Below are 19730 nucleotides of genomic sequence, written 5' to 3' on the forward strand. Positions count from 1 at the left end.
TATTCAAGTTACAACTAGTGTTAAAGAACCAAAATCTTAACACTCAGTACAAATATGAAAACTTGGACATTCTTGCAAATTGATACACATGTTTAACTACTTTTTTCATAGGGAACAGTTGAAAAATCAGAAGCAAAACAACTGCATGGAAGGTGCTTTAAATGTTACCCAGTCAAGTGAGGAGGCTTTCAATTATTTTCAAGAATTTTCACCTATGACATTGGAAATTGCTTTGTAAAATTTAAATGGAAATAATATTAGTTATAGCTGTAGATTACAAAAGAAAATTAAAAACATTTTCAAATCAAAATTAACCCTTCTACAAACTATTTAAACAGCACATAGTCGACGATGAAGGGAACCAAGTGTCGATCTAATTAGTTTTGATATCTTTAACATTATGTAGCTGAGAAATATATTATTAATCTGGTTTCCTCAGTTATCATTAGGAGGCTCTCTGAATGACCTTATATCACTCAGGAAGAAAAAATATAGCTTTTTTTATGTAACCCTGAACACTCATTAAAAAAATGACCATTGCCTGGTGGCAACTTGCAATTCTTAGTGACATTTGGTAGAAAGTTGCATTTAACTATATATTTTAATCTTTGAATGCAACATGGGCATTTAAATTGTGCGATCAGTAAACTGAAAGGATAGCTTTTCTCTTAATTTTGTGCTCTATAAGCTCTCTTAGTACATAAAAAAATAACATTACTGTATAATTAGCAATTTTGGTTAATAACTTATTAACCATTTAACATTTGCAAAAACATTTGCACATGAAATGAATGTAAAGTTAGTCACTAGATGGAAGGCTAGCTGAATCAGAAGCCAATTCCAAGCAAATGGTCAAAAGAGAAGGGGAAGATATATGACATATACAAGATAAAATCCATCAACTGCATTGAGGATAAGTATGTAGAAAAGATCTAGTGGTTTACCATTCACATTCCAGGAATAATTCTATTATAAAGAGACTACAGGAATAAGGAACTGTCAATTTAGGATCTGGGGAAAATTTAGTGCAATTGTATCAAACTACATATAGTTTAATATTAAAAAAAGGCGCAAGAGTGTTAATTCATAAACTATGTTACAGATTTATTGAAGTCAAATGCAGGTTTACTAACTTACTTGCCATAACATTTCATCTAACCATCCAATGCTTCATTAAAGTCAAATTCATTATGAAGGAAATTTATTGGATAACCACAAAAATTGTGACAGAATTCATTTTGATCTCTTTACTTCAGACTCATAATATTTGCATGTCAAACAGCTGTTCAAGATCAAGCCAATTGGAAACACTTCAAAGCTGCTACAGTGCTCGACAGTAAGAAGTTGGTCGGAGGTTCTGAGTTGCACTGATTATCTTCCATCTACTCACTAAGAATGGCACTGGATTACTCAAATAATCTTTTGCTGCATCCTGAAAATGTCTCCTACGTGCTCCCTCTTATATCCAACAATTTGATCCCATAGAAGAACTATCCTAGTGAAAAACTGGTATAATCTTGAAACATTTCCCATTAATTGTCCAAGAATATCAAGAAAACACACAAGCAGGTAGCTATTAATAACATATTTTCCGGAGTTCCAAGCCTGAATCTCTCCAATTGGGTTCCAACCTCCGACAGAACCAAAATAATCCTTAAAATTTACAAATGACAGCCTGTAGGACCGGCCTTGTCCTCTTCGATCTGTCCATAGCCTTTCACATTACTGAACACAATGTCTTTGCCAAACAGCTTTTTACGTGGGATGGAGCTGCAAACACCTTTGCTTTTACCTAATCATAGCACAGAATCGCCTGCAATGGCTTCTCTTACTGCTCTCACATTGCGTTATTGCTGTTGTCTCCCAAGAATCTATCTTAACCACCCTATTTCTCAACTACACGCTGCTACTCAGTGATATAATCTTGAAACACAGCATCAATTTTCACACGTACAGTGACAATACAGGCCTAACACTACCACCCATCTTAACTCTCCACCATTTTTAAATTATCGGACTGGTTGCTTGACATTAGGTACTAAATGAGCAGAAATTTCTTCCAATATGAGAAAGAACAGTCATTGCCTTTAGTTCCCATGACAAAAACTCTGTTCCATAGTCATCAGCTCCATCTTTCTTCCGGGAACTGTCAAAGGCTCAAATCAGATAGACAGTTCACAACTTTGGTGCCAGATCCGACTCTAAAATAAGCTTCAAACACAGATCCACGCCATCATAACAGCATATAGTTAAAACCGATACAACACTGCCTGAGTTCCCACCTGCCTCAGCTGATCATTTGCCAAAACCCTCACTTTTTGCTTTTAAAAGGTAAATGTTCCATCACACATCTGGTTGGTCACTGACATTTCATCTTTAATAACTTGGTTATCGAAAAACTTTGCTGCCTATAGCCTAACTTGCATGATGCTCACCTGCCACTCCTACGCTCATCAATTTATATTGGTTAAGCAATGCCTTAATTTCCAACTTCTCATTCTAGTTTTCAAGTTCAGTATCTTCAACCCTCATATCTCCTCCTACCCGAAAACCTTCCAAAATATCTGTGCTTCTCTAATTTTGGTCTCTTGTGCATCTCCCCATTTTACTTGCAGCTTAAAAGGGTGGCAGTGTCTTCAGCTGCTAATTTTTGGAATTCACTCCCTAACTACCCACCTCTCTCTCTTCTTTTAAAGACACTCTTAAGTCTACTTTGCTGACTACACATGTGACTATCTGCCTGATACAAGTCAACACTAGGCTACCTGGGGTGGTAATTCATAACGTTCCTGTTAAGTACCTGCTCTGGGGCATTTTAATCACATCTTTAAGAAGTGCTCCAGAAAAGAAGTGCTGTAAATGAATGAACACTCCTACAGTTGGAGGTCACGCTTAAAGATCAGGCTTTTGTTAGCACCTTTTTCCTTATACTGGAATGGAAAGACAGCAGGAAAAAAAGCTACGCAAAATAAAAGACATACAAGAACAATCTACAAGATGAAGAACACAAGTAGTTCAGCAATGTTTACTGGTGGGTGGAAGTTGAAGTCTAAGTAGGCAATGTCACAGGGGCTGATGGTGGTGTCTCTCATGGATCATACGTGAAACACGAAGTTAAGTTCAAGACTAAAATGAACAGCAGATCGTCCACCACGAGGCTCATTCTGAGCAGGCAATAAAACAAATTAATGCTGAAAATGTGCATGTTATCAAGAATAAAACAGTTTGTTTCAGCAATTGCTACAGGATATCTGACTTTTTTTTTTACAATTTTGATGACAGCAAAGGGACAACAGTAATAACTGTACTTGTACTTGTGCATACAGACCCTCTGTTGGCAGAGGATATCATTGAGAGCCACCACAAAGCTGATGAACAGAAGGCAACCAACTGTGGATACCTGTGATACGGAGTTGAACTGAATGATTATTACAGAAAAGCTGAAATTAGGAAAAGACTGAATATTGTTACCAAGATGGTATAAGCAAAAGAACAAGCAGAGGTGATAGTATATGTGTAAATATGTCAAACTGTCAAACACAAACACTGAATATGCTTACCTGCACTTGGAGAACTTACTGCCTTCTTTGGCAAATTAAAAATCTGTTCACCAGGATTAGGTGGTGGAATAGCATCTTGACCTTGTCGAGCAAGCACAGGATCATATTCTTTACCATCATAATTTGCATCAAAAAACTTTTTGAACCACTGAATGAATTCTAAGTTATCCTGAAAGCGACCTTTAACCAACCGCTCTACTGGAATAACCTAAATAAAAATAAATGCACAATTTTATTTAATAGCATGTGGAAATAATCTAATCAAAGCCAAGGAAAATAGGACTATGTGAAATAACTAAATCTAAATGCAAGGTTGTGGAAGATACACAAAATGAAAATGAGCACAATAATCATTGCAAAAATTCAAAAAAATTCACAATTAGGATAAACTAAGATATCGCTTCACAGACTTGATTTCATCTTACAAATAAACAAAACGATTCTGGTCAGGCACATGTCAAAAAACTTTAAACTGTAAAAAAAAGAGGGACAAAAGAAAAATAAGAATGAATGCAAGGTCAAGTTTGCAGAAAACAATGACATTTCAACACAAAAATAACATTTACACACGTCAGTGATGAGACTTCTAATAGACATCAACCTCAAGCTCTTGGGAGATCACAAAGAAGTTTGAAAAATGCATATTCTTTCTTTGCGTTAATGGGAAGTTGCTGTACCATGACATTGCAAGAATTTATTTTTCAGAAAAGCATGCAGAACAAAATTACAAAAATTAATTTGTTGTTGTATGCTGCACATATGCATGTGTTTTCCACATTTAATTTCTGGATTCCCAAATGCAAGACATCATAATGAAATGATGTCAGTATTGATTTTGAACAAGGAGGCACATCCCTACACAACTGGATACTTCCCAAAATGTGCTGCAGTTCTGCTTTGCCCTAGGCAAAGCCAGTACATGTACAATCATGTCAGTTCCATAATGAGCATAAACCAGTAGCCCTTATAAATACTTTCCATCCTTTAATTACCGAACTTTATTACAAGATAAAATGATGCAAACAGCACTCAAAGAACATATAAAAATCTCTCAAAGGGCAGATTACCAAGATTCTTGGTTTTTTGTGAGCAAGAAAAGGTTCAAAGTTGGATAGTCAAGTAAAGGATTAAATACTGGAGTATGGTCTTTATTACTGGACAGCCAAAAAGCCTTTTTTCAGTCTTTTCTGCCGTATCAGTCACAAACATGCAAAGGAGTACCAGTTGAGCCTCCAGTCAATACTCATTACCTAAATACAATTCCATCCTTATTTACAACAATTAAAAGAATGAAAGAAGAAACCGCTGGATTGCTTTGACGTTGGCTCAGTTGAAGCCCAGTAAACACTCTTGAGGTTGTCTACATTTGTAAGTGGTATTCAGAGTGTTCGGTCACTCAGCATCCAATCGATTGATTTTTTTGGGGGGGTGGGGGGCGGGTGGGAGGAAGAAGGAGACATTTTCATCTTTTCCCTTATTTCACTACTAGTTCTCTTGCCCCTCATTGAGGGGGTAGGGAGTTGCCAATCACTTGTCACCAAGGCCTCTTTGATCCTCTAGGAAGCATTACCAGGAGCAGTCACTACTTTCAATGGCACTTCAAGCAATGTTGTTAACTCCTTGCTGGCCAATCGTTCTAAGGGGCAGGATTTCCAGCCCACCCACCAGATGTCTTAGTCATGTTGGAACCTCAGCATTACTCTGTTACGTGCTTAAGTGTACTAAAATTTCACTGGGCTGCCTGTAGATATATAATGTGGCACTCTCTCCAACTGTTACAGTTTGGGTGGGTGGGGGGTTAGGTGATGACGCAGGTGGCAATGGCAGAGTCATGGGAATTAATCTCTATCCAGAGCATCCCTGTCCATTACGGTTTAGAAAATGAGAGGTGATCTTATGAGAATGCAAGGATCCTTTATGCTGAACACATTTCCTCTTGTGGGACACGCCAGAATTAGGGTGCACTGTTTAAAAATACCAGCATGCCCAACTTTACTCTATTTGAGTGCTCAATTATTGGCTAATGAGGGTCCACTTTCTGCCATCCTCAACCAGCAGGAAGTAGATGCATACCTTGGTACCAACGGCACAGGAAGAGAAAGGGATGAGGTTCTGAAGGGAGAATATGGGAAACTGGGCAGAAAGTTAAAAAGTAGGTCCTTAAGGGTGGTAATATCTGGAATACTCAATGGCATGAGGTGGTAACAGTAGCAAGAGGATAAAGCAAATTAATGTGTGGCTGAGGAATTGGACCGGGGGGTGGGGGCAGGGATTTGTATTTTTGAGTCATTGAAATTTCTTCTGGAGTAGAGGTGATCTGTTTCAGGAGGACAGTTTACACCTAAATTGGAAGGGGGCCAATATCCTGCAGGGGAAATTTGTTAGTGCTATTCAGGAGGCAACCCAGAGAGTGAGGGAGAGAAAATGAAAAGAAGTCTGAGGCTTGCTCAGTTGAGAAGAAGAACAAATCAAGGTAGACAACAGTAAGGCAGAGAACAAACCGAAACTAAACTACATTTATTTCAATGCAAGAGGCCTGACAGATCAGGCAGATGAACTCAGGGTATGGTTGGAAACATGGGACTGGGATTACAGCAATGGGGCAGGTCTGGCATCTAAACGTTCCACAGCATAGAGGCTTTGGAAGGATAGAAAGGAGATGTGGGGTGGGGGTGGGATTTCTGGTTAGGGATAACATTACAGCTAGGAGTACATCCAGTGAAGAAATAAGAAATGATCACCTGACTGGGATTATACTATAGGCACCCACCTCCACCCCAACCCACCCCCTATAACAGTTTGCTGGAAACGGAGAAGCAAATATGTAAGGAGGTTTCAGACAACTTTCAGAAACTTTAAGATTCTAATGGGAGGGGATTTTAATGTTCCAAACACTACATCAGTCCCAGTCTACGTTAAGTGTTTGGACGGAAAGAAATTTAAAGTGCGTACAAGAGAATTTTCTTATTCAATGTGTGAACGTACCCACTAGAGAGAAGGAGCAAAACTTGACCTTCTCTTCAGAAGAAAGGCAAGGCAAGTAACTGAGGCAGTGGGAGAAGCACTTTTGGGCCAGTGCTCAACATTGTTAGCTTTAAAATAGTTGTGGAGAAAGGTTAAACCTGATATAAAAGTTCTAAAATGGATTTATGCCAATTTTGATGGTATTAGGCAAGAACATTCAAAAGTCAATTAAAAGGGGCTGTGTGTAGGTAAAAGCAGCATTTGGAAAGTATGAGGCCTTCAAAAAAATGATATAGAGAATCCAGAAGCAGTATGTTCCTATTAGTGTGAACAGCAAGGCTGATAGGTGTAGGAAATACTGAATGATTAATAACTCCCTCGATGAGTCTAAGGATAGTTGGAGGAAACTCAAAAGGGGAATGGAGACAGCAAAAAGGAGACATGAAATAGCTTTAGCAGATAAGGTTAAGGAGAATCCAAAGAGATTTTACAAATATATCAAGGGCAAAAAAAAAGTAAGTGGCGAGAGAATGGGCCCCCTTAAAGATCAACAAGGCTAGCTATTTATGAAACCGCAAGAGATGGGTTAGATGCTGAACAAGTATTTTGAGTCAGTTTTCAGTGTGCATAAGGATAGGGAATCTAGAGACCTTGGAGAGATAAACAGCAATATTTTGAAAAGCGTCCATATCACAGAGGAGGTGCGCGATGTCTTAAAATGCATCCAAGGTGAAACCGAGTTGGGATGAAAATCATGTCTCCAGCTAATTAACACTCCTTTAAGTGTTAAATAGCTGTGGGGCTACCACACAATTTATGAACATAACAATTTATCCTTAACTCACTGACAATACATGAACACTCCCCCACCTCCCAAGTACAATTTCAACATCAAAGCAACGTTCCACGGCATTGAAAAATCCAAACCTTAACTATAGTCTAGATAACTTCAAACCATTACTTACTTTATCAACATTCATTCTCTTAAATGATGCCTGTAGCAGTTTGAAATTGTGTATGTACTCATGTTCCAATTTAGCCTGGAATTTTACTTTCTTCAAACTAATACAGCCTGAGAATAACATATCCATAAACTGGCAATATGCTGCACCTGAAATAAAAACAAAAATCGGAATCAACAAACTTCATAATCCGCTTAAAATGCTTGTCAGAGAATAGCACTGATGGTCTCAGAATGGACCATTTCAGCATTTTCTAGTTGTATGTGTGGCAGACAAAATAACATACTCAATAAATAGCAATAAATAAGATACAAAAGGTCAAAATGATTGCAATTGTAAAGGATAACTTACACCCCTCTCCGGTTCAGGGGCATGAGATAAGGTGTAGAGCAGGATGAACACAGCAGGCCAAGCAGCAGAGGAGCAGGAAGGCTGACGTTTCGGTCCTAGAACCTTCTTCAGTTTCTTTTCGAAGTAGTGCAGTTAATTTCCCTCCCATGAATAATTCTACGTCACTCACCTCACCTTGCTCATTCAACATGTTATTTTAGAGTTTTTTTGTTCAGCAGGTGCACTTATGCACAGATTTAAGCAAGACATGTGCAATATGTTTGCAAGTTCAGATATTATTTTTAAGTTTAACTCATGGGGCATACCCTCTGAAAATCATCTCCAGATATTTAAAATGCAGTTCAAAACTTAAGTTTAAGTACTCATATGTGAGAAACTAAGATCTTTCATAAAGTTAGGTGACCCTTATTTAGTCAGTTTCTCATTGTTGTGATGTTTGTCGTTAAAGCAATTCCAGTAGAGCAACTGATGAATCAATGAAGAACAAATTGCACCGAGGGCTACAAAAATGCTGATCAAATGGTAAACAAAGGTCTGGCCAAATTATTAAAAGTATTCTTGTCAATTAAAAAGTCAACATGCACTGTTGGGCTGAAAATTCTAGAAAACGAACAACATGAAGTGACTATATTCCGAAATAACTGAAACCAAATGATATCAAACATTAGCAAAAGTGCTCAAATTTGAAATGAAGAATTTCTTGGATTGAAGGTTTATTTAAATATTCCAAGTTCTGATAAAAGGAAACATTCTAGATGATAAAACAGACAATTACATAAATTTAATTTCAATTGAAATGATGTAGTATATTCAGCCTGCCAGAGCATGTGAATAAAATCTAAGATAGCACATTTCTACTGCATCAGTTAAAGCTAATTTAATTCATTAAATCTTGAAATGTCTTCTCATACTGCACCATTGTAGATAGCTATGCTAATAGTTGGCGAAAGGATCAAGAACATTAAGTTAAAATATTAAAACATTTTCAATTATTTCAATTACTGGGGAAAGACACCAAGATCACAGTTCTACCACCAACTCCACACCTGTTCAAGGATACATCTGTTACTATTTTCCCAACAATGTGGTGCCTGTAGCAAGATCCGCTGAAGGCTTTTCCATAGCGCAACTCTGTACCACAAGCACAAATGTGACCATTGTTATATCTGATGAAACTGTAGAGGCAGCCTGAAGACATTATTTGGTTTGACAAATATGGTTTTTGATATCCCATCTTTAGATCCCTAGTGAAAAGCCAAGCTATGCTAAATGAGTGCCCAATACTCTGAAGGTTTGTACGCCTGCCTTGGGGTGAGACTGGAAGGAAGCACATTATTGTCGTAGCTTGGACTAGAAAAGCTGAACTCAATTTGTGACAGTTGGCACCTTCATAAAGCTTATTGCAGTTGGCTGTTAATCTGCTTAATGTGGAATGTCATCTTGGGGCCTGGGATGGGGGTGAGGGAGGAGGTGTGGGGACAAGTGTAGCATTTCCTGCGGTTGCAGGGGAAGGTGCCGGGTGTGGTGGGGTTGGAGGGCAGTGTGGAGCGAACAAGGGAGTTCCACATTAAGCAGAGGTTCACCTGCACATCTGCCAATGTGGTATACTGCATCCACTGTACCCGGTGCGGCTTCCTCTACATTGGGGAAACCAAGCGGAGGCTTGGGGACCGCTTTGCAGAACACCTCCGCTCAGTTCGCAACAAACAACTGCACCTCCCAGTCACAAACCATTTCCACTCCCCCTCCCATTCTCTAGATGACATGTCCATCATGGGCCTCCTGCACTGCCACAATGATGCCACCCGAAGGTTGCAGGAACAGCAACTCATATTCCGCCTGGGAACCCTGCAGCCATATGGTATCAATGTGGACTTCACCAGTTTCAAAATCTTCCCTTCTCCTACTGCATCCCTAAACCAGCCCAGTTCGTCCCCTCCCCCCACTGCACCACACAACCAGCCCAGCTCTTCCCCCCCCCACCCACTGCATCCCAAAACCAGTCCAACCTGTCTCTGCCTCCCTAACCGGTTCTTCCTCTCACCCATCCCTTCCTCCCACCCCAAGCCGCACCCCCAGCTACCTACTAACCTCATCCCACCTCCTTGACCTGTCCGTCTTCCCTGGACTGACCTATCCCCTCCCTACCTCCCCACCTACACTCTCTCCACCTATCTTCTTTACTCTCCATCTTCGGTCCGCCTCCCCCTCTCTCCCTATTTATTCCAGTTCCCTCTCCCCATCCCCCTCTCTGATGAAGGGTCTAGGCCCGAAACGTCAGCTTTTGTGCTCCTGAGATGCTGCTTGGCCTGCTGTGTTCATCCAGCCTCACATTTTATTACTTTTTTTAAAAATCGTTTTAGCCTTCAGTCGCAGTTGCTGTGATCTTGAAATTGAATGTGGAAGTTCTTATTCCTCTGCTTTCTCTTTCTCCTCCTCCTGCCAGAACTGCATGTAAGACAGTCTACTTTACTGAATTTACTTTTGCTAAGGGTGTATATGGGATGTTATTGATACTAGAATACTTTAGTTGTAGCTAATGTATTTTTTGAGCATTTCGATAGTTACACAATTAAACCAATTATTTTCTCGTATTTTGAGTGTTTTGGAACTGGTGGTTGGAACTGAAAACTCAAAGTCGACTGAAAATGGCAGAAGTAGAAGTTAAAAAGTAGGAGTAATGATAAGGACAGTAATGGAATGCAATCCCATCGTAGCATGGGGTGGAGATCCATTTAAGTACATTGCCAAAGTTCAACAAGAAGGTGTGGAAATCATTTTCACTTCACTTGAGAAAGTGGCTAAACAAATGAAATGACTGGAGATCATGAGGGTATTATTGATCCAAACAAAGTCAAAATCAGTAGGTACTTGCATCACTATCAGAGGTGGTAACTGAGGAGCATGAGGTGGTGAAAATAACCATCTAGACTGCATATGCACTAATACAAGATGCCTACAGACAACATCTTATGAATATAGGGACGGCCCGGTCAAAAGAACAGAGTTTGAAAGGATCAACAAAGTAATTTTGATAGGTAGGTAAGGGCATTGAAATAGATCAGATCTATGATGCTCTTCGATGATTATTTTGGAGGAGTTCAAAAATTCACTTCCTGAAGAAGTGAGAAATCATTTGGAAGAGCAGAGAATTAAGACTGCAAGATTACCAGCGGAAGTGGCAGATTATTATGAGTTGGTTCATAAATCAAAGTCTGCCTTCTAACATCAATTTCAGCCGTGGTGGAATAGAAACTGGGGGAAAAAAAGAAATACGCAGATTGATAAGAGAAAAGGAGATCACACTGAAGGTAGTAAAGATAATTTAGCATAGGGTAAAAAGGAAGGTCATGAAGGGGGAAAACAGAAGGAGAAAACCCAAGGTGTTTTCACTGTAAAAAAAATAGGCCACATGAAGTCGCAGTTCAGAAAAAGCACTGGGAAGACTGATGTGGAAAAACAGGATAAGATGGTGAGTTTTGTTGAAGTGGTAAAAGAAAATAGTAGAAGTTAAAAGGTACGAAAGAACGTACAACCTGGTCATGAGATATAATTGGGATAACATCCCACTGATTTACAGAAATATAGAAATCAATGTCCTTTATCTGCTTATACAGAGGTATGCAGACACTGCCTTAAAACTTGCTGCCCAAATAGAATTAGATGTAAAGCTTTGTAACTCCTTACCTTCCTACACATAAGAATGCCGGCACTGCCTTAATCTTTCTGCCTGAAGAGAATTAAACTGTGCAAATCTTTATCTTCCTGCACAGGGGTATGTGGAAACTGTCTCAAATTAGGGTAAGTGAGGAACATTTGCAAAGGTGTGAGACTTCTGAAGTATATACGTTCTGTTTCTGACAAAGGGGCCAGGACATTGACTTTTGTTCAAGACAGACACTTCGGTGGCTTGAAATTACATTCTGCCACTATGGCAACTTGAAATTGCCTCCTGTCATTAGCAGTCACTTTGCGAACGATCGATACTATATCCTGCTCTCTTTATGTTTTCGATGTAGTAATTGTTTTGTATGTCATTGTCTGTTCTAGTGATTGGACGTCAAGGTTCAATTATTAGAGACGTCCTTTGATCAAATAGTTGAGAAAAACATGCCATTGTGAGATGTAAAATTGCTTTATGTATTATGGACTTGATAAGGTATAAAAAGCGGGAACTGTCCGCTGCTCAGGGAGAATTACTTACGAGACTCTGCACTGGGTTGAGTACAGTGATCCTCCACAGCTTGTACTTGCCTTGTAATAAAGGATTTGTGTTTTTCTAAACAGGTCAGTGTCTTGCTATTGCAGTAAGTCTGTCTGGGTCTCTGAAAACGAACCTAACAGTCAGGGGATTGTGGAGAAAAAAAAATTCCAGTTCTCTTTTTGTGGGTATGGTTTACTCGTGTATGCCAGCAGATACAGGAGCAAGTCAATCTTTGATGGGGGGAGATAAGGAGATATGTAATTCAGAAGGAATACTGCCAGGAAAAGTGGTGACATGCAGAATTCATGGTGAGAAGAGCAATGTTCTATTATATAAAGTGAGGTTGGAGAGTCTGGTGAAAAGTGGTGGTAGAATAAATGGAGAAAGTCTCAATTCAAGAAATATAGTTTATCTCTGGTGATATAGCTGGATCACAGGTGGAAGTGATGCCTAATGTGGTTGATAAGTCAGCAGGAAAATCAGGTAACTGGTGTTACAGGAAATATATCCTGCGATTTTTTCCTGGTTCCAGCAACAAGGTCACAAATCCACAAGGGGAAACAGGAGAAGAAATTAAAGATTAAAAAGATGAGGACATCAAGGTTCAACTATTAGAGACCTTCTTTGATCAAATGGTTGAGAAAAAAAAACAAAAAAGGTGAAGGATAAGTGAATATTTTTAAATTGTGTAATTAACTGAATTACAACAGAAAGATGAAAAGCTAAAGCAGTTGCATTAAAAAGCAGATACAGAAAAATCTGAGCATATCCCAGGAAGTTACTATTTTAAAAGTGAACTCCTGATAAGGAAATGGAGGCCATCACATATTTAAATATCAAGTTCTAAGACTAGCGGATTACAGAATGGAGTCATTGCAGGTAGCACATGAATTAACACCACCCAGGTTAGTCATTTGAGTAAGGAAAACTCAAGTCCAAATACTGAAACATTTCTATTTGTAACACAATGTGGATCTGGAGGAGCACAGCGGGCCAGGTGGCATCAGAGGAACAGGAAAGTTAATGTTTTGGGTCGGGGCCCAATGTTGATGGGCTTGGGCGGCATAAGGACGTGGCTGTACTTTACCCACAAGTAATTTGAGAACCTCAGGTATTGATACAACCAGCACCAATCGATACTATTCCTACATTAAAGGAACTTCTTACAAGAGCCTTAGTTGTTTGCATAGGATGCCTATTAAGACAAAAAGACGGAACTTTTTGCACCGTAATGGACATGTCCACTAGAATTTGAGAGGCCATTCTATTACACAGCATCACAGCTGTAAAAGGACTGTGGAAGAGTTCCTCTTTTTTTAAAAAAAATACTAGATACAGACTGCCTAGGGAAGTACAAAATCAGATCAAAGTTCAAATGTTACAAATTTATTTAAGGAAGTTATGGATAGCTTTGGAATAAAACAATTCAAATCCATTGTGTGTCATCTAGAATTGCAGGGAACATTAAAGACTACGTTGGATAGCCTTGACCATAAGCCCTCAAAGGATGGGAACAAAATAATTCCATTTGTACATTTAGAATTAGGGGTGCACGTAATGAATCAATGAAATTTATCTATTTTAAATTAGCTTTGGGGCATTAGGCGAGAGGACCACTGAAAATTAATTCAGAAATTGGCAAGAGTCAGCCTTCAAAGAACACATATTTGGACTGCATCAAATTTTGGGGAAAGACTAAATATAGGCAGTGAGGTGGTCAAGCAACATTTGAAAGTCACACAGCACATGATGAAACAGGAAGCCGACCAAAAAAAAACAAACATTTGTAATTTTGTTACTGGATATTAAGTGTTATTGAATCTTTAAAGGCAAGATTTAGTGGGCCTTATCAAATCAAAAGGAAATTGAGTGAGGTGAATTATTTGGTAAGAATGTCAAATAGAATTCTCACAATGTGTGTCATGTGTATATGTTCAACATGGATTTTGATAGGGGAGCAAAGCAAAAGGACAACGTGCTACAGTTAAACCACAGAGTGAAGAACCAAGCTCAGAGGATTCACAATTAAACATTCTTCAAATTAAATTGGAAACAGAGGAAGTTCTCAAAAATTGGGACACATTGAGCTATTTTCCAGAGGAAAGAAATCAAAATGATCTGAATAGGTATTACAAATCACATGGGGAGATATGTGGTAACAAGCTAGGAAGCACTAATTGGAAAATTTTACATAAAAATGCTGTTCCAATTAAGCAACATCCTTAAAAAAGTAACCCTCTAAAGTTGGCACAGATTCAAAGAGATTGAGTGCATGTTTAAAGATAATATTATTGAAGTAAGTTACAGTGACTGGAGCTGACCCCTACTACTGATGGTAACCAGCAGAGTCAATGCAGTTACAAAATCTGTTTCATAACCTATTCCACTTTTGGAAAACTGTACTAAGTAGTTGGGACAAGCAACTTCTGGCTCAAAGTTGGACTTACTCAAAAAGGACACTGGCAGATACCTTCATCGGAAAGCGCGTAGACAATTTCAGTTTTCATTAAAATGCATCAGCCACATTACAAAGACTAATCAATAAACTCATTTTGGAGTACCCAGTCATGGCATACATCAACGATCTGGTGGTTTTTAGTCACACGTGGAAGGAACATTTGGAGCATCTATCAGAATTGTATGAGCGACTTTAGGAGGCGGATTTGGTGATAAACCTGGCTAACAGAGAGTTCACAAAAGCTCAAGTCATGTTCCTGGACTATATTATTGGACATGAACAGAAGATATGGCCTCATGGAATGAGAAAACAAAAAAGGTTATTAGGGAATTTCCCAAATGAGAACGGAAGTGTGACAATTCCAGGGATTTAGTGGACTTAATCAGAATTTTTCACCAAAAATTAGTAGTGTGGTTGCCCTACTGACTTACTTGAAGTAGTACAGAAACTTCTACTGGATGGTGGTGTAGTTAGTTAACAGAAGGCATTTGACAGCCTGAAAACAAAGTTAACCATTGTTCCAGTGTTAGCCACACCTAATTATGCAAAGCCAAAGATATCCATGCAAGCGATGTAGGCATCAGTGCTGTACCCTTGTAAGATGACAATGAGACAACAGAAAGATCTATTGGTCAGTTTTCCAGAAAACTGAATCAACAGAAATATTCCATAATTGAGAAGGAGACCTCTGGTTTGGTGTTGGTGTAGCAACATTTCAACATTTATATTGCCAGTAACGTGTCTAAACAACTGCAATATGATCATAACCCTTTAAAACATTTTGAAAAAATTTAAGGATAAAAATACCAGACCATTTAGATGGGTCTTTCAATTTCAGATTTATATACGTGACAGAACGAGAGAATGTAATTGCCAACACGTTGTCATGACTTTGATGAAACAAAACACAGGCATTTGGTGGCAGGAAAAAAAGACTGAAATAGACTGCTTGTGAATGCTTGCATGCTTAGAATCAATGTAATGTACTGGTATTATAGAGTATTAATAGTAAAAAGCCAAAGGTTTTCAAAAATAAGGCTTTGTTGTATATTGATTGGTTTTCAAGAGGGTAGGGTATGGGGTGTGATGATACCATGGCTTTAAGAGGTGTATTTTGTACTTTAAAAAAAAAGGTTGACAGAAATAGATGCTGAGCAGTGTACCCAAAGCCAATAATCAGCTTCGGAGGTCTTGATTTTTTTTTTCAAATTTTGGAACAATCGAAGCAGCCTGAACAGGTGGGATCAAGAACCAGGAATTTTTTTTCTATTAAGTTTTAGTCTTCAGTAGCAGTTGCTAGGGCTTGAAGCTGGATGTGGAAGCTCTTATTCCTCTCTCCATTACAGCTAAAAGCTAGGCTTCTTTTCCTGCTGCCCAAATTGCATGTGAGACAATGTGTTTTAGCGCACTTACCTTAGTGAAGCGTGTGTTAATGGGATAGTACTATTTTGGATCAGTTAATAGTAGTTCATGTACATTAAGTATTTCTATAAGAGTTACAGTTAAGCCAATTCTTTTATGTTTACACTGCAGTTAAAATACACGCGTTTTGCTCAAAGTCGAGCAGTTTGAACAATCAAGTTGTATCTGGGATGCAACACATTACACTTACCTTTAAGATAAGAAAAAGTTAGGGTCTAGGCTATCTTCTTAACAATCTTTGAGCTGGTTTGGTCTGGTACATAACAAAAATCTCAAACAACATCAAGCATAGGGAAAAGTAGGATTCTACACACTGACTTTCAAGCACTAGTCCATTTTGGCACTGCAGCCATCAATAGCAATACTTAATAGTCAGGAAGTTGCAAGACACAAGATACAGTTTGATCCGCTTATTTCACTGCTTCCTGCATTCAGTTTCCTTCACCTGTTTTAGATGGGATCAGGTCTGGTGATAACAATAAGGGAAACAGGCAACAGTCCAACCAGAAGGCATCTGAACATCCAACTATCTCACAAATACAGAAATTGGTAGAGGATGCACTTCAACATGTGAACTCTCATCATTAATATGGAGACACAACAAGGATCACTATTGTCTCATACATGAAAAATTGGAGTTAATGGCATGGAAAAGGAACATAGAGAAAGACCTGGCAAAAATCCTCAAAAATTCAGTAACATTAATTCAAAACATCAGCAACAATTGGAGCACAACTCCTCCAGCACCAGTTAGCAGAACGAACATTTCTTTCATATTCAGAAACCTCACAGGAACAGAAAGCAGACTGCTTCTCAGCACCACTACAGTCTGGTACTGTTAGCCCGAGTTAATTTTCTTGAGGAATTGCATCATTACTGGTAACAGCACTTGCAGGCATCAGCAGCTTGTTGAAGCAGAACTTCTGAGAAAAAGTTTTACATGCGACAATATTTATTCCCCTCCCCTTTTCATGTTAACTTTTTCTGGTCAGACGTGGGGGAGACATTTTAATATCCCCAAAACATAGGTGGGGAAACTAAAATATAGGATTAATGAATGAAATACAGTAGCTTAATGTCTAACATGGAAACAGGAGTACTTAGACAAACACAACATTCTCCTGTGTTAGAATCACAAACAGTTACAAGGAATGCAGGTAAAGACGGTCTAAAATTATTACTCCCAGCATGCAGAAGATTGAGTGCAAAGGAAAATGTTGAGTAAAAATGAGCAATTCACTAATATTAACACATGGAGACGCTGAAAAAAAAATCAACAAAAACTCATTTCCATTTGACCTGCACCGCTTATGATCAGAAGTGGCAATTTGAGAGCTAACAGAAAATTCTGCAAATGCTAGGAATGAAAATAAGACAAAATGCTGGCAATGCAGTGCAGGTCAGGCAACAGTCAGATGACAGGTCAATCTTAAAACAAATTTGTTTTTTCTCCACAGATGCTGCATGACACATTGACCAAGATTTTCCATTGACCAGACAGGTGTTGCTCCAGCATAGATGGGAACAGCTCATTGGGACACTGAGGAATCCTCATTTTAGTAGGCTTTGAAGGAAGTGCTTGGGAAACTGAAGATTCTCTTGGAATTCATCCTTTTTCTGAAAACAGTTGGATATCACTATTTAAACCAGAAAACTCTGACCAAAATAAAACAGAGGTTTCCTGACACAGTATATACATAGGCCAACAAGAGGCGAGGCCACATTGGATTTGGTACTGGGTAATGAACCAGGCCAGGTGTTAGATTTGGAGGTAGGTTAGCACTTCAGTGATACTGACCACAATTCGGTTACATTTACTTTAGCGATGGAAAGGGATAGGTATATAGCGCAGGGCAAGAGTTATAGCTGGGGGAAAGGCAATTATGAGGCGATTAGGTAAAACTTAGGACGCACAGGATGGGGAAGGAAGCTGCAGGGGCTGGGCACAATTGAAATGTGGAGCTCGTTCAAGGAACAGCTACTGCATGTCCTTGATAAGTATATACCTGTCAGGCAGGGAGGAAGTGGTCGAGCGAGAGAACGGCGGTTTACTAAAGAAGTTGAGTCTCTTGTCAAGAGGAAGGAGGCAGATTATGTAAAGATGAGGCATGAAGGCTCAGTTAGGGAGCTTGAGAGTTACAACGAGAGAGCCAAGAAGAGCCAGGAGGGGACATGAGAAGTCTTTAACAGGTAGGATCAAGAAAAACCCTAAAGCTTTCTACAGGTATGTCAGGACTAAAAGAATGACTATAGTAAGATTAGGGTCAGTCAAGGACAGTAGTCGGAAGTTGTGCATGGAGTCCGAAGAGATAGGAGGGGCACTAAATGAATATATTTCGTCAGTATTCACACAGGAAAAAGACAATGTTGTCGAGGAGAATACTGAAATACAGGCTATTAGACTAGACGGGATTGAGGTTCATGAGGAGGTGGTGTTAACAATTATGGAAAGTGTGAAAACAGGTAAGTCCCCTGGGGCAGATGGGATTTATCCTAGGATTCTCTGGGAAGCTAGGGAGAAGATTGTAGAGCCTTTGGCTTTAATCTTTATGTCGTCATTTTCTACAGGACTAGTGCCAGAAGATTGGAGAATAGCAAACGCTGTCCCCTTGTTGAAGAAGGGGCATAGAGATAACCCTGGTAATTATAGTCCAGTGAGCCTTACTTCGGTTGAGGGTAAAGCGTTGGAAAGGATTATAAGAGATAGTATTTATAATCATCTGGAAAAGAATAATTTGATTAGGGATAGTCAACATGGTTTTATGAAGGGTAGGTCGTGCCTCACGAACCTTAAGAGTTCTTTGAGAAGGTGACTAACGGGGATGAGGGTAAAGCGGTTGATGTGGTGTATATGTATTTCAGTAAAGCATTTGATAAGGTTCCCCATAGCAGGCTATGGCAGAAAATACAGTCATGGGATTGAGTGTGGTGATTTAGCGGTTTGGATCAGAAATTGGCTAGCTGCCAGAAGACAGAGGGTGGTAGTTGATGAGAAAATGTTCATCCTGGAGTTCAGTTACTAGTGGTGTGCCGCAAGGATCTGTTTTGGGGCCATTGCCGTTTGTCATTTTCATAGATGACCTGGATGAGGGCATAGAAGGATGGATTAGTAAATTTGGAGATGACACTAAAGTCGGTTGAGTTGTGGATAGTGCGGAAGGAAATTGCAAGTTACAGAGGGACATAGATAAGCTGCAGAGATGGCAAATGGAGTTTAATGCAGAAAAGAAACTCCTTATAATCCTCTCCAACACTTTACCCTGATGTGATTCATTTTGGAAGGAGTAACAAGAATAGAGAGTACTGGGCTAATGGTAAGATTTTTGGTAGTGGGGATGAGCAGAGAGATCTCTGTATCCATGTACATAGATCCCTGAAAGTTGCCACCCAGGTGAGTGGGGTAGTTAAGAAGGCGTATGATGTGTTAGGTTTTATCGGTAGAGGGATTGAGTTTCAGAGCCATGAGCTCATACTGCAGCTATACAAAACTGGTGTGGCTGCACTTGGAGTACTGCGTACAGTTCTGGTCGCTGCATTATCGGAAGGATGCAGAAGCATTAGAAAGGGTACAGAGGAGATTTACCAGGATGTTGCCTAGTATGGAGGGACAGTCTTATGAGGAAAGGCTGAGGGACTTGAGGCTGTTTTCATTAGAGAGAAGGTTAAGAGGTGCCCTAATAGGGGCATACAAGATGATTAGAGGATTAGATAGGGTGGACAGTGAGAGCCTTTTTCCTTGGATGGTGATGGCTAGCACGAGGGGACATAGCTTTAAATTGAGGTGCGACAGATACGGGACAGATGTCAGA

General features: G+C 39.3%; 1 protein-coding gene across 3 annotated transcripts in view; it reads right to left on the reverse strand.

Annotated features, from left to right (window-relative positions):
• Positions 1 to 19730, reverse strand: part of mapre2 (microtubule-associated protein, RP/EB family, member 2) — an 86155-nt gene that overhangs the window by 7901 nt on the left and 58524 nt on the right. For all 3 annotated transcript variants that reach the window (XM_048529047.1, XM_048529048.2, XM_048529046.1), the window contains exons 3-4: positions 7490 to 7635; positions 3561 to 3768 (exon numbers count right to left, since the gene is read on the reverse strand). In XM_048529047.1, the coding sequence (XP_048385004.1) occupies positions 3561 to 3768; positions 7490 to 7635 (354 nt within the window). The remainder of the gene's footprint in view (positions 1 to 3560; positions 3769 to 7489; positions 7636 to 19730) is intronic.

Source organism: Stegostoma tigrinum, chromosome 5, assembly GCF_030684315.1.
Source record: "Stegostoma tigrinum isolate sSteTig4 chromosome 5, sSteTig4.hap1, whole genome shotgun sequence".
In the NCBI taxonomy this organism is placed as follows: Eukaryota; Metazoa; Chordata; class Chondrichthyes; order Orectolobiformes; family Stegostomatidae; genus Stegostoma; species Stegostoma tigrinum.